This window comes from Neomonachus schauinslandi, chromosome 15 (assembly GCF_002201575.2).
Source record: "Neomonachus schauinslandi chromosome 15, ASM220157v2, whole genome shotgun sequence".
Taxonomy (NCBI): Eukaryota; Metazoa; Chordata; class Mammalia; order Carnivora; family Phocidae; genus Neomonachus; species Neomonachus schauinslandi.
This window is the reverse complement of record NC_058417.1, coordinates 25931714-25947530: the sequence shown is the minus strand read 5'-3', so window position 1 is coordinate 25947530 and position 15817 is coordinate 25931714. Positions and strand designations below refer to the sequence as shown.

General features: G+C 33.9%; 1 protein-coding gene across 1 annotated transcript in view; it reads left to right on the top strand.

Moving 5' to 3' along the window:
* Positions 1–15817, top strand: part of MED13 (mediator complex subunit 13) — a 105666-nt gene that overhangs the window by 46203 nt on the left and 43646 nt on the right. The window contains exons 9-11 of the mRNA XM_021704562.2: positions 1688–2371; positions 13149–13362; positions 14725–14806. Coding sequence (XP_021560237.1) covers positions 1688–2371; positions 13149–13362; positions 14725–14806 — 980 coding nt within the window. The remainder of the gene's footprint in view (positions 1–1687; positions 2372–13148; positions 13363–14724; positions 14807–15817) is intronic.

Below are 15817 nucleotides of genomic sequence, written 5' to 3'. Positions count from 1 at the left end.
ACTTCATAGGTGGTGCTGTGTTGCTTTGTATTGTGTCACATCAGAAAACAAATGTCTGGTTGTTCCACTTTTAATTATTGGTTAAGATTGAGAAGGTGATGATCAGCCTGACCCCTCATTGTAAAGTTGACCATGTTTACTATAAATACAGTTTTTCTTCTTTCTTTGAAATCTTTGTTTTTCTTATTACATAAACTAAACCTTTCAATACAGTTATTGAATAGAAATGTTGAGTTAGTATTTTTACTTTGTTCCCAGTTTTAGGGATAAATTATTCAGTCTTTTATCATTAAGTATCATTAGTTGTTTTTCATAGATGTCCTTTATCAGATTAAGTTTTAGTCTGCATTTTGAGTCTTTTTATAATGAATTATGTGTTGAATTTTGCCATATGTTTTTCTGTACTATGGAGATAACTATATGGTTTTCTCTATTATTCTGTTAATGTGATGAATAATGTTTCTGTTGAATGTTATACCTTATATTCCTGGGACAGATACTATTTGGTCATAATGTATTATCCTTTTATATATTATTGGATTGCTAATATCTTGTTAATGATTTACATCTATATTCTTGAGGGATATTGTTCTATGATTTCCTTTTCTTATAATGTCTTTGATTTTGTTCCCAGGTTAATGGTGAATTTTTCCTGTGTCTTTTTGACATAATTCCAGTTTTCTTTGATAACTTCCATGCTTTTTTCCCCTGTGCATATAATATGTCCTAGACTCTGTACAGAAGGATGTTCAGCATATTCCCTGAATAGAGAAGGTTCTTCAAAAAAGTACCTACAGTTGCTTTTTCATACTCTTTTTGGTTATCTCTGATATAACAAAACCATTAATAAAGTAAGTTTTAAAACTTAAAAAACTAATGAATACTGAATGCTTTTAGTTCATATTCCTCCACATTTTTTGCCTAGTTTCTTAGTTAAAAAAATATGTTAATATACATCACTGTCAGTTGAGTTTAGAAATCTCAAGGTGCACAGTATTTTTACTACACTTAAAGAAATCTTAAACTCTGAACAAAATTACTAGGTTTTTAGGTATATAGTTTTAAGTTTTTCAGTTTCAGAATTGTTTCACATTATGAGGAAAATAATTCTTTTAGGCATTTTCTTTTCTAGTTAGCTGATTCTCTTTCTGAAGTGGTAAGCCTTGGGAGAAGGAAGGTGGGATCCTGTGTGGGGTCCATCAGACAGTTGCAGTGCTATCCAGAATGATTTAACTCTGTTTCTGTAGAGTAAGTTTTTTGGCTGGCTACTGTAGGATTGTAGATGATGATTGTGAGCTCAGCCAAGCCATTGATTTATAACAATTATTCTGAAATATCAGGTACATTCATAAATGAATTTCAGATCTTTCTATACTTTTTTTATCTTAAAATAACTAGAATTTTATCTCTATTCAGATACTAAAATATTTAGGTTACGTAAGGTAAATCATCTTTGGTTATCTAATCACATAGCTATTAAATGAGAAGATAATTGGCTCTTACGAATCTTTCTGCAGTTCTTAGCTTCAGGTTGCTGAACAAAGTATTTTTTCCCTGTAAATTCAAATCATTTACTTGTAGATTTATATGTAAAAGAACAAATATATGACTGTCTAATAGTGTTAACTTGTGTACTTTGATGTAATAGCAATATGATAAAAGTTAAACCTTTCTTTTAACTTTTTAGGCACAAAAATCTCAAACCGAGAAATCCTGGGCAACAAGGACAGGCACCATCTTTAAGTCAGCAACAACAAGTACTTCCTAAGCACAAGACCAATGAAAAACAAGAAAAGAGTGAAAAACCACAGAAACGCCCCTTGACTCCTTTTCACCATCGTATATCTGTTAGTGATGATGTTGGCATGGATACAGATTCAGCTAGCCAAAGACTTGTGATTTCTGCTCCAGATAGTCAAGTGAGATTTTCAAACATCCGAACTAATGATGTAGCAAAGACTCCTCAGATGCATGGCACCGAAATGGCAAATTCACCTCAACCACCTCCACTTAGTCCTCACCCATGTGACGTGGTTGATGAGGGAGTGACTAAAACACCTTCAACTCCTCAAAGTCAACATTTTTATCAAATGCCAACACCAGATCCCTTGGTTCCTTCTAAACCAATGGAAGATAGGATAGACGGTTTATCCCAGTCTTTCCCAGCTCAATTCCAGGAAGCTGTAGAACCTACAATGTATGTTGGTACAGCAGTAAACTTGGAAGAAGATGAAGCTAATATAGCCTGGAAGTATTACAAGGTCCCAAAGAAAAAAGATGTAGAGTTTTTACCACCTCAGCTTCCAAGTGATAAATTCAAGGATGATCCAGTTGGACCTTTTGGACAGGAAAGTGTAACATCAGTTACAGAGTATGTATTTTTTTAATAGTCACTATTTATAATTTAAGGGTAGAAATGATGTAAGTTCTTGATACTAGGACTCCAGAATTGGTTTCAGGGTAGGATTTTATCATTATATTATTATTAATATATTATTATATATAATATATTATTATAAATAAAATACATAAATTTATAAATATAAATATAAATATTAGTTTTACATAACTTCTTTACTGTGTTTTTTCCTCAGGGAACCTCTTTATTTTGAAATACTAGTCTCAAAAAAGTGGAGAAAATAATATCACTTGTCCATCAACCAACTTAAGGATTTTGCATATAATTAGAACTCCTGTGTACTGTTTTTCTTCCATTTTTCCTTTCTCTGTCCTAAATTTGGTGTTCTATACATGTTTTTATACGTGTAGCTCTAGTTAATTCATTTTAATTGCTTTATAGTGTTTCTTTGTTATGAATAATACGTAATTTATCTACTTTCTTAAAGATGGACATGTTGGTTATTTTCAGTTTTTTCCCAGTTACATAGGATGTAGCAGTGAACTTTTTTGTACACATGTCCTTGTGTATTTGTATGAGATTTCTCTAGGGAATATGTTTAAAAACGGAATTGCTGGGCCTTGGGTTATGTCCATATTCTGCATTAAGGGTCGTTGCCAGGTTGGCTCTCCACCTGTACCGGTTTACACCCTCATCAACCAGCAGAGTATGAGAATGGTAGTTTCCTCAGTGTTTGGTATTATGAGACTTTCAATTTGGCTAATCTTCTATATACAGAATGGCATCTTATTGTCTTAATAGGTGTTTTCCAGATTCCTAGCAAGATTAAGCATCATTTAAAATGTTCATTGGACATTAAGATTTCCTCTTCTGTGAACTGTCTGTATATCATATTTTTTAGTCTATTTTTCTTTCCCTTTTCCCCCTCAATTCTTTGCATGTTCTGGCTCTTAATCTTATATTAGTTACATGTGTTACAGGTATCTTCCTCCATTCTATGGATTGCCTTTGTCCACTTCATGTGTGACATACTTTGGGTGGGAAGATTTTTTGGGTCTCCCTCTACTATGTTATTCTGATTAAATTTATGTTCTGTCCCATAAGTCTTTTGCATTTTTATCTATAGATTTTTCTAAAAGGTGAAAATCAACGAACAAAACACCATTATATTCATTAAAACTGTCTGTCTTCTTACCAGTGCAAGACCAAGTAGTGTGCAAAGATTATATTTCTTCTCTATTAGTCTGCTGTCAGCAAAAATATTTAGGGTCTTCTCTTTAGTTTAGAATTTTAAAATTTCACAAGAATATGTGCAGGTGTAGTGATCTTTTGTTCATTCTTTGTATTGGGCATTTGCGGTGGGCTGGTTCAGTTTGAAGTCTTTTTTTTGTCCTGCTACTGGGAAGTTCTCTTTTTGGATAATATCTGCTTTTTTCCTCCATTCTCTGTGGAACCTCTGTAATTCATATGTTGAATTTCTGTATTTTCTCTCATTTTCCATCTATTTTTTTCCTTTGTATTCTAAGGGGATTCCTCAATTTCTTCTAACCCTTTCTTGAAGTCTTAATATTTGTTGCTCATGTTTTCTTATTTCTAAACTTTTTTAAAAATATCATCCCCTTGTTTAATGTTCTATAATTTTTTTCTTTAGAATTACTTTATTTTCATCTTTTTACTGTGCTGCTTTTATCATTTTTTTTATAATTATTTCTCCATACAATTTTTTTTTTAAGAAAGAGGGAGAGAGAAAGAGGGGGAGGGGGAGAGGAAGAGAGAGAATCTTAAGCAGGTTCCATGCCCAGCACAGAACCCAAGCCCAGTGTGGGGCCGGGGGAGGGGGGCAGTGTGGAGCTCAATCTCACAATCCTGACATCATGACCTGAGCTGAAATCAAGAATCAGTCGCTTAACTGGCTCAGCCACCTATGTGCCCCTCTTCATACACATTTTAGAATGAAGGAATAGGGGAGCTGATTGGCGGTCCCTACTCATTCAGTAAATAATTTAGTATATACTGTGTATTAATTCCGTACACTGCTTTATGATAACCTTGTTGGGGATGATTTGGAGGGGAGGCCTGGTACCTAAATTCCAGAATGAAGAGGATGTCAGATAATTGGGTCTTTACCAGGTAGCTTATTCATTTTCTTAGAGAAGGAACTCTTCTTATTCCTCCATTTTCAGCTCTTATTTTTCAATTCTGTGTGGAGATACAGGTCCAAATTTCCTCTGATTTTTTTGAGAGTTAGCTCTCCTGTTGTTTATGTAGGTTGCCTATAGCCCCCTCTTGCATATTCTAGGCCATGACCTTTCTCTGCTGTGTTTCATTGATTTTGAGCTTCCCTGAGACTAAGTAAAATGTCTGGCCCATTTGTAGCCTCTCCCATTTTCCTTACTGTTAGATTTATTCTCTTTTAATATTCTTTATTACTTTAGTAAACCTGTGTGCCTTATCTAGCTCTTTGAATCTTTAAAGTATTCTAGTATTTTTTTTTTAATTGAAATTAATCTGGATTTGAAATTTAGGGACTTTAGGATACCCTTATGATCATGGAAGAAAACTAGATTATTTAATAGTTAGGAGGTCTCTTGAAAGCAAATGATGCCTTGGAAACAAATCTCAAAAGATCTTAATGTTATTTGTGCTGGATGTAATATAAAATTCCTCAACTCTTGTCTGAAACTACTGTTGGTCTTTCTGTTTCTGGACTTCTCTACATATATTCTATACACAGTAGAATGATCATTATAAGTTAAATGTTATGTTACTCATTTCCTTTTAAAACCCTTGAGTAGTTTCTCTTTACATTTAGAATAAAATCCAAACTTTTTCCTCATCTGTAAGGTTCTACCCAGTTCCTGCCTAGCTAGTTCTTCACTCTTATTTACTCCTCTCCTATTTGCTTCCTGATTTCATGACATCAGCTTTCTTGCTATTCCTTCAGAAAGCCAACCTCATTCCTAATGACCTTTAGAATTGTATTACAGATGGGGAAACAGCTCACCCCTTCTTATTTAGCCCTGTTGAAAAGTTACCTTCTCAGGAAGTATTTCCTGACCATTTTATCTAAACTATGGCTTTTCTTCACTTCCTAAATCACTGCCTATCTTGTACACTGCTTTCATTTTTTCTTTATATATATCACCTGAAATTACATTATGTATTTGTTAATGATCTTTTCCCAATTAAAATGTAAGCTGTATGAGGGCAAGGACTCTGTCTTGTTTACTGCTGTGTTCCTCCAGCATACACACACAGACACACACACACCCCTAGAACGATTTTAGGTCCACAGCAGACATTGAGCAGATGTTTGAATAAATGAAACAACAATATGGCCCTAGGGTTACTTTATGATTTTAGAACTTGTTTTTTTTCTAGATTATATTTGCTTATTTAATGTATATAAAATGTAGCATTATGAATATTTTTAGTTTTATAAACTTAAAGGGTGAGTTTTTATGGACACATCATATTCATAAGATCCAAGAGTCCTAGCCATAACTTTAAATAAGTATATTAGCTGCTTGTGTGCATGAACATCTGTAAGTGAAATGAAATGAAGGTCTCTTAGAAGTTAATACAGTTTAATGTTAGAATCCATTCTGAAATTATTTGACATTTTTCTCACTGAATAAGAATGAGAAGGAAGAAGCATAATGTAGAAAGGTAGCATGCAGAGTAGAATGGTGCTGGGTCATGATTATGTAAATTAAGGAAATAACATGCTTCTATCTCTTCCTGGTCACCATTTTTCCTGCTTCATAAAAAGAAAGGAAAAGACTGAATAAAAGGATTGTTTTTTTTAATTCTGTGTCTCATGTGAGTATTGTTTTGGTTTTATTAGTTACGAAAATGTGTATTGTGTCACAATTTATTTTTAGATGAATCCTTTTTATTATTATAGTAGATTAGACTATGAAAAATAACACAAAAAAAGTCAACCCTCAGCTTAGCTGCTTGAAATATGAACTAAAACATTTATGGAATATAGTTCTATACTTGATAGGTTACAAGTTTTTGGTTTTATTCTTTCCTTTTGTAGTTAACTGTTCTATGGCTGTAGTTTCTCAATTGGGGCAGCTTCTTTTTCCCCCACTTACCTTCAGGTGACATCAGGCAGTGTTAGAAACAGTTTAGATTGTCATAACGTGGGGTGTGCTGCTATTTGGAGGGATGCTGCTAAGTATCCTACCATATATATATAGTACAATAAAGCCCCAAATGGTAATAGTGTTGAAGTGCTTTAATATCATGAATCATTTTTAACAGAAATTTGAGCTCTAGAATAAATTATTAAATTAGATAGGCCAAACCTGTTTACTGATTAGTTTTACTAGGGAGATTCCCCATTCCCCATACTATTTTATTATCCAGTAAAATACCTGGCATTGGCTTTAGTGTTTGCATTGTGCTAAAGCAGAAGTTTTGTTTTGTTTCATATGTTTAAAGGATCTTGTTTGGATAACTTAGTGATTCTGGTCCTGCTATTAATGTTACTTGAGATAGGATGTCATGAGGAGGATCATCAGTCGGATGATACCCCTGCCATTAAAATAAATTCTATTAATTAATATTCTCTCAGTGGCATTTAACCTTAAATTTTTTATAGAAGCATTGTATAGCTTTAAAGATATGATCTTTTCTAGTCCGAGTAATCCATTCAGAAGCCTAGATTTTTTTATATAAATAAATTTCTGAATTCTTATTAGACATTGTAAATTTCTAATCTTTTTCCATACTCTTAAGTTTTGAAAGTGTATTTAAATATATGGCAGTTAATTAGGTGGCTGTTGTAACTCCTATATTCTTTTCACCCTTTTTATTTTTTTTAAAGATTTTATTTATTTGACAGAGAGAGATACAGCGAGAGAGGGAACACAAGCAGGGGGAGTGGGAGAGGGAGAAGCAGGCTTCCCGCATGAGCAGGGAGCCCGATGCGGGGCTCGATCCCAGGACCCTGGGATCATGACCTGAGCCGAAGGGAGACGCTTAATGACTGAGCCACCCAGGCGCCCCTCTTTTCACCCTTTTTAAATTCATGTTCCTCAAAGATATATTTTATCAGTTTGAATAAAACTGAAGTTTCTCTAATATGCAAGATGCTGTAAGGCACTGTCAGAGTATAAAATAAATTTAGTCCTGGCCCTAAATGAAATTGTAATCTAATGGAAAAGAACATTAAATTCTCTGATAGAAGTATACATAAAATATATTAGGGATAGAGAACCAGAATAAAGAATAATTTAATTCCGTTCATGAAATCCAGAAGCTTTATGTAGTTTGGTATGGATAGATTATCTGGTGTTGCTTACTAGTTTGGTATGTCATGATAAGAAAGGAGACATGAAATGGGGGGTAGGGCTATATAATGGAATAGCAAAATATTGTTTATAAGCTTATGTATTAATGTATTATCCTTGAGATGATAGGGGCACTGTAGGAAGCTTTTTTTTGAGGTAGATAAAATAACAGGGTTTTGGAAAAAAAGGATTTTAGAAATATTAACCAAGTAGCATTATTGAAAGATTGTTTAAACGAAGAGATATATATGTATGAAAGGACATCAGTTTGGACATCTTGAATAGCTCAGATATAAGGTAATTGAGGGCCCAAGGAAAATTAGAAAGAGATCATTAGGGATGTATGGATTTTGTGGATATAGAGTAGACTGAAGAACTTTACAGCCCATTGAATATTAAAGTAGGGGAGTAATAGAAGAGTTAGAGACCAGCGTATTTAATTATGAGGGAAAGAGGAGGAGAAACAGATTTGAATGCTTCTTTTCTACTTTTTTACTTACTTTAGACTAGGTCTTAATTTTATAATTTTTTTTAAAGTGAAAGAAACTGTTAATCCCTTGTTATCTTGAAGGAGAGGGATTGAGAAATTTATATGTCTCAGTTATGCCTTAGTGTACAATATGACTTCTAACTATGTGCTTGTAATACATATATGTTGTAAATTTGTGAATTCATTTTAGGAGCCTGCTTAAAGATGCAGTCAGGCAGTTGTCAAGTGTCTAAAGCTTAGGAGAAAACTTACATTAACCCAGTTGGAGTAATACAGAGGCAAAGAGAGGCAAGAATGTATCAGTAGAAATTTAAAAAGAAACATTTTTTAAATAAAAATTTACTTTTACAGGTGTGTGTCTTTTTAGAAAGTGATGGAGAAATTTGGAGGTTTGTTTTATTTATGTTAAGTGAAAACTGTTTCCCTTTCGTATAAATTTTTCCATTGATTGCTGTTAAAGGGTGGCACTGTGCTTCCATAATAGGTGGAAAAACAAAAGAAAGCAATACTTTTGGCTTTTCTAATTAATGTTAGGTGGTGTTGGCTGCCTGACTAGTACAGAGTAATAGGATTCATCATTTCTAGCACCTTCCCTATTCTTAGACTCTGTCAGTCTGCAGCAGTTGATGCCAGATTTTTTAGCAACTATTTTAAAGCAAAATTCCTTTTTTAATTTCTTAGAATTTGTTCAAGGAGAGAGAGAGAGGTTGGGGTGGCACATAGCATAGCCTACACACACGATATACACATCTGTGGCTATCCTCTTTTTGCTTCTAGTTATTTTTAGTTTCTCTATTAGTTAATGGTAGCATCTATTTTAGAATAGTGGCTTTTAAGACCTTATAAGTTAAAGATAGCAAAGTTTCTGCAAAGAAACATTACAGTTTTTAATATCATTTTTCAAGTGTTTAGCACTTAGTTCTAGTAGTAGTTGTGATTGCTTAAAATAGTCTTCTGTTCTGATTCAGAGGGAAACATTTCTAAACCCTGAGAAAGGAAGAACTATACTTGAGCATATTTGTATCATGTCTTGTTTGGTAGTAAGGCTACATACATCAGGATATTTTAACCATACCATTCATCAATAGAACTAGCTCCTATGTTGTATTAGTGATATACCCAATTTTTATTGTATATGTTAAATAGTTTATAGAATGTGTTATTTGCCCTCTAAAAGTTAGTTTCTAATTGTTTTGTTTCATAGAAGTCTATGATGAAATAAACCTTTGATTTACTGTATTCTAAATCTTTTTAAGTAAATCTTATTTGGTGTCTTACTACAATAAAGCTATACTTTCGACAGCAAGCTTGACTCAATTTAAGGATTGATTCTGAAGATTGGAGCTGGTATTAGAAAAGGTACCATTAAAGAAAATAGAGGATTTTTGATATTTATTGAATTTATTTATTCCTTAACATCTCCTTCTATAGCTTATCTCCTTTTATAATTGTCAATCCTAAAATATTTTCATATCTTGTCTGGAAAAATTTTGATTGAATAAAGGCCTAAAAGCATGTGCTACTCTGAGCTATGTTAAATTCTCTACAACTGTATTTCAGGAGGGGCATCTGGGTGGCTCAGTCAGTTAAGTGTCCCGACTCTTGATTTCAGCTCAGGTCATGATCTCTCGGGTGGTGAGATCAAACCCCTCGTCAGGCTCCATGCTCAATGGGGAGTCTGCTTGAGATTCTCTTCGTCTCCCTCTGCCCTTCCCCCTGCTTACGTGCGCAGACGTTCTCTCTCTCTCAAATAAATAAATCTTTAAAAAAAATATATATATATATATAATTATTTTTAGGATAGAATGTTACTGTTGTCATAGTAAAAGGAAAGGTACAATTAATGAATAATATAAAAGTAATTTCAGTTTGCTTTGGGCTTTGCAAAGCTTCCTGTTCATGGCTGTACCTAATCCTCTTCTAGTTGGTCTGTATATTTAGCTTTATATCTGATTGAAACTATCTCTGTCGTTAACCATTTGGTCATATGTGAGAGTTTGTTTTAGAAAAGGAGAAGTGTTATTCCTGTTTCACAAAAGTATGTGTATACGATATAATTGGATAGTGATGAAATAACTGAGTTTTTAATCTGGCATCTTTTAAAAATCACCATTTTTTCTATTCTTACCATTTTTAAATATAGAAAGATGTGTAATGTAAATTATATTTTAAAATTTGTTGTGACTTGATACTCTTGGTATTATTAACTACATTTAAATTCTTTGCATATCCCAATGTTTGTGAGAACCATTCAATAAAATAACAAGTTGTCTTTAGGCACTGCATTTGGTTTACTCATTTTTATTCTTCATAGAGCCCTATGCAGTAGCATTGGTCCTTTTAATGTTACTGCACACTAATTTAACTACCTATGTAAACAGTGTGGCAGTTTTCCTGCTTCTGCCAGAGGACAACTTAATATGAAAAACAGAGTTGTTTTATTCAGCCCTTCACAGAGTAGTAGTGTCTTTCAGGTTGGTGGTGGGGAGGGGTAGTGGGATCTTACACTTTTCCCCTATGAATAGTTATTTGAATACACGTACTTAAAATCTGTCTAGCCCTACCTTTGCTATATATTACCTTAGCAAACCATTTTTTTCTGCATAATTTGCACATCAAAGAGAAGATACCCTTCATTTCTTATCTTGTTAATTTTTAAGTATTAAGTAAGAAAATCTGTGTCAAAGTAGATGGAAAAACTGTTTTCACAGTATTTATGTTAGAATCTAATAGTTCAAAAAAACAGTTATTTAGGGTCTAACATGGTAAGGTATAAAGCTCTTAAGAAATAAATGTTCATTTATAGAACAGAACTATTCTAACAATTGTGGGGTTTTTTAGAGACAGAGCATGAGCAGGGGTGCGGGCAGAGGGAGAGGGAGAAGCAGGCTCCCCACTGAACAGGGAGACCGACGCAGGATCATGGCCTGAGCTGAAGGCAGACACGTAACTGACTGAGCCACCCAGGCGCCCTATTTTAACAATTAATTGTAAAACATATCCCTGTTGACTAGATAGCACCATGTTCTCATGGAAGAACGTTTTTATAGACTTGGGATTTTAGTTTTGGGGATAAATCTAGGGCATATTGGGAATAAAAATGGCACTTAACGGTATTTGATAGGTTTAGAAAATATCAGTTATCTTTTTGATGGCCTCTGTTTCAACCTTAGTTTATAGAGTATAGAGTGCTTCTAGTGCACTCTAGTGCACTCCATTGGTGAATAGATTTAAAGATCTATCCCATCATTCAAAGATTTTATGAGCTAGGAAATGCCTTCATCATTCCCAAATCTTAACGTCTCTTAGGATTTTTTGTCCTAAATTGTAGGACAGATAAGTGGTAGCAGTATCACTTTCTGATGAATAAAAGATGGCTTATTTTCAAAGTACAAGGTACTGTATTTTAGGATTATTAGTGCAACCACAACATCTCTATCTTATGTGACTTTTAGATTTGACGTATTCATTTAGGAAATACTTGTAGTAACTTTAACGTGCGAGGTGCTGTTCTAGGCATTTGGGATAATTCAGTGAACAAAGACAAGATCCCCATCATTTAGGGGCTTACATTCTATGAGAGTGACAGTCAACAATGAACATAAGCAAGTTATATAAGAATATTTAAAGATAAGTGCTGTGGATGGAAAAATAGAGCGGGACAAGGGGGTTCAGTGTTGAGGCAGTTGGGCATTTTGCAATTTTAAATAAGGATTCATACATAAGGTGACATTTGAACAAAAACTTTTAGAAGTGAGGGAGATGGCCATGCTATTTCAAGAAAGAGTGCTCCAAACAAAGGGAACAGCCAGCAGTATATCTGGCCTATTTGAGGAACATCAAGAAAGTTCTTGGAAGCAGAGTGAGAGAGGAAGGAGTAGAATAACAGAAGATGAAGTTGGAGAGGAAAAGAAAAGAAAGCTATGGAAAGCTTTGGTAGGCTATTACAAGGACTTTAGTTTCTATTCAGAATTAAATAGTCCTTGCAGGATTTTGATCATGGTCTGACTAGAAGCCTAGCTGCTGCTTTCTGGCAGCATGGGAAACTCAGCTTTACAAACCACAGAGAACATGAATTTGGGAGTCAAAAAGTGTCTTATACAAACCAAAATCAAATCATTCAGTATTCACACTCACCAAGCAACCTGGTCTTCAGAGATAGAAAAGTCCTGATGCTTTCCAGGATTCTGGTGGTACAGATCAGCTTGTTGTGTCTTCTTTCTCTTAACCTTAGATTTCAACTTTCTCTGGTCTGTCAGTTTCTACTAGTTTGTCTTTCCAACTTCACTGTTGTTTCCTCTCTTATTCTGTTGTCCTTTGTCATTTTATTGGTTATTTTAGGAGAATACAAAAAAACGTATGTTTATTAGTCACCATGTGAAACCATAAGGCTGATAATATAAAAATAGATTTTTCCAAAGTGATCAAAAGAAGCCTCTAAGGTACTTGCACTGAAACTTGCCATTATAAAACCTCTTGTCAGAATTAATAATAGTTATAATGTTATTTTTGTGAAACAGATCAGGTCTTTAAAATTTTATAACTTTATCCACTAATGCAGTGGGAAAAGGATAATCACTTTCATTGTATAAATGTATAAATTGTATAAAACTTGTCTCACCATATAGTTAGTCCACATTCTGAGAGTTCCTGTCCTGGAGCAGTCCAGTCCCTTTCAGTGAATGGATTTGGACAAGTTAATGCATTTGAGGATCTGGGAACAGAGTGGACTACCAAAAGACAGTGTATTTTGGTGGAAAGAACATATAGAGAGGAGGCTTAGATTTTAGCTTCATTTCTCTATTGCTAAATTTGAAGGTTTAATCATATAATCTTTCTATGCTTAGATTTCTTCATTTATAAAATGAAGGATTGCAGGTTAGATCATCTCTAAATAATCCTGAAAACTTCATGATTCTTAAGTCATATTGGAATTTTTTTCTGCTTTTATGGAAAATAAATATAATTAATTTTCTAATTTTGTTTTTTTATGCAGGTTAATGGTGCAATGTAAGAAACCTTTAAAAGTTTCTGATGAATTAGTACAGCAATATCAAATTAAAAATCAGTATCTTTCAGCAATAGCATCTGATGCAGAGCAGGAATCTAAAATCGATCCATATGCATTTGTTGAAGGAGATGAGGAATTCCTTTTTCCTGATAAGAAAGACAGACAAAATAGTGAGAGAGAAGCTGTAAAAAAACATAAGGTGAGTAAAAGAAATCAAAGTACACCAAAGGGTGACTGATGATTTGTAACACTGTATATAGGTACCACACTTCTCATTGTTTTCTTTTAAAATAGAACAGATTAAAAAAAAAAAATTATCATTGTAACTTAGGAAAACTTTTTTTTTTTTTTAAAGAAATAGAGCAAGAAGGACCAGGGTGGGGGGAGGGCAGAGACAGAATCTTTTTTTTTTTTTTTTTTAAGATTTTATTTATCAGAGAGAGCAGGAGCAGGGAGGGAGGGGCAGAGGGAGAGGAAGAAGCAGACTCCCTGATGAGCAGGGAAACCTGATGGGGGGCTCGATCCCAGGACCCTGAGATCATGGCGGGGTTCGATCCCAGGACCCTGAGATCATGACCTGAGCTGAAGGCAGAGACGCTTAACCAACTGAGCCACACAGGCGCCCGGAAAGAGAATCTTAAGCAGGCTCCACGCCCAGCACAGAGCCCAACATGGGGCTCAAGCTCATGACCCTGATATCCTGACCTGAGTCAAAATCAAGAGTTGGGACGCTTAACTGACTGAGCCACCCACGTGCCCCAGGAAAACATTTTTTTTTTTTAATAGGTGAATCAGGCACATTATACAAAATTTAAGAGCTGTGTGGACTTTATAGCTGGTCTCTCATAAAAGATTTTTTTATTGTTTACATTTAGTTAGATAAACTATTTTGATACTGAGTTAAAATATGTTATGGGTGAATTGCCAGTTTTCAAAAATACAATAAAATACACAATGCTTAGTTTACAAAATATACGATATTTTTAAATGTGAGTTAAGAACTTAGAGTGTCCTTTGAAGTAATATATTTAGCATAGGATATAGAAATATTTATTAAAATTTTAAAAATCAGAGGATCTATTAAGCACAAGGTAACTCTGTTAGATAAGAATTTTGCCTTAAATACAATATATGGAAATTTAAAAGCTATAAAATTGTGAAAAGAACCCAATAATAAGTTTAATACAGAGAATTCATTTCACAAAATTTTTAGCCTTACTCCATGCCCGGTACTTGAAGTTTTGTCCTTCTGTAAATATGAAAACAATAGTAGCTGGGAAGGCTATAGGTACTGTAGAAAGAACATGGACTTTGGAAATCGACAATTTTTGTTGGAATCCCAGCTCCACTATTTATTTATCAGATATATTTCCTGGGTTATCTTTAACACTATTTTTTGTCTGTAAGTTGAGCATAGTACTTACTTATTATATAGGTTAGTTGTGGGAATTAGTATGTCTGTAGAACACTGCAGTATGCTTGACACATAGTTACTCAATAGTTGGAAGATTTTGTTATTTTAAATTATATATTTCAATCTAATATGTAATACTGTTTGCAGGTAGAAGATGGGCCATCTAGTGTAACAGTGTTATCACATGAGGAAGATGCTATGTCATTATTTAGTCCCTCTATCAAGCAAGGTAAAACTTCTATTTCCTAATAAAAATAATGGCATTGAAGGATTATTACTACAAGCTAATTTGATATTACTGGACTTACAGTGTTCCTTTTTGCATAATTCATATGTTTCATGGAGAGGTACCTATCTTAAAAATGATAGATTTATTGTTTATTTTGTACTGGGAGAAGCAGTTGAGGGGATAGAAATTCTGTTTTCAATTGTTGGAACTTTACTTTCTCACAAATAAAAATAGTTCTTATCTATAAAATGAGATTTAAAAAGATCATCACTTAAGGTCCTTCTCAGATCTGAAAACTTATAAATTAGGCTTAACTATAATTTTGTTGTCCTTTTCTCTCTCACTCAAATTAGAAGAACGGTTGCTGAAATTATTAATTTAACAAATATTTATCAAGTAGGTATTATATGTAGGCACAGTTCTTGCCACTGAGGCCAAGGCTCCACTTTGAAAGTAAAGTATCTGACTAGTGCTTGTTGTGCTTGGAATAGACGGACACAACACATTATTTCTTTAACAAAATCTATTTAACTTTTGGTGAAGGCAAAGGAAGTTGTCCTTCTGTAGGTGTTTGTTTAGGGACAAAGTTTTGTTTTAATATTTGGGATAGAGAGGGTCAGGCTCTGCAACCAAAAACAATAAAAAGGAAGAAATGGTCTTCAATGAAGCAAAATCAGTTGATAATTCTGAGTAGCTTGGTAAGTTAACAGTTTGGGTTCTTTGGGCTGTTTACCTACCCTAGGATGTAGAGAATGTATAATCGCTATTTTGTGCTTTCTCAAAATACAGACCACGTACCACATTCTGGAGCATCTTTTGAGGTGGAGCTTGGAGATCTTGGTTTTTAATAAGTACCCTAGATGATTTTTTTTACACCAAATTTCAGAATTAGTGCTCCAGTGAATTTTTAGAACGGACATACAGAGGCACTTGGAAAGTGGCTTTTATCTTTCTGAAAATGAGGACTATTTCAAGTCACTTGATATTCCAAGGATGCTTTAGAAGGTTATA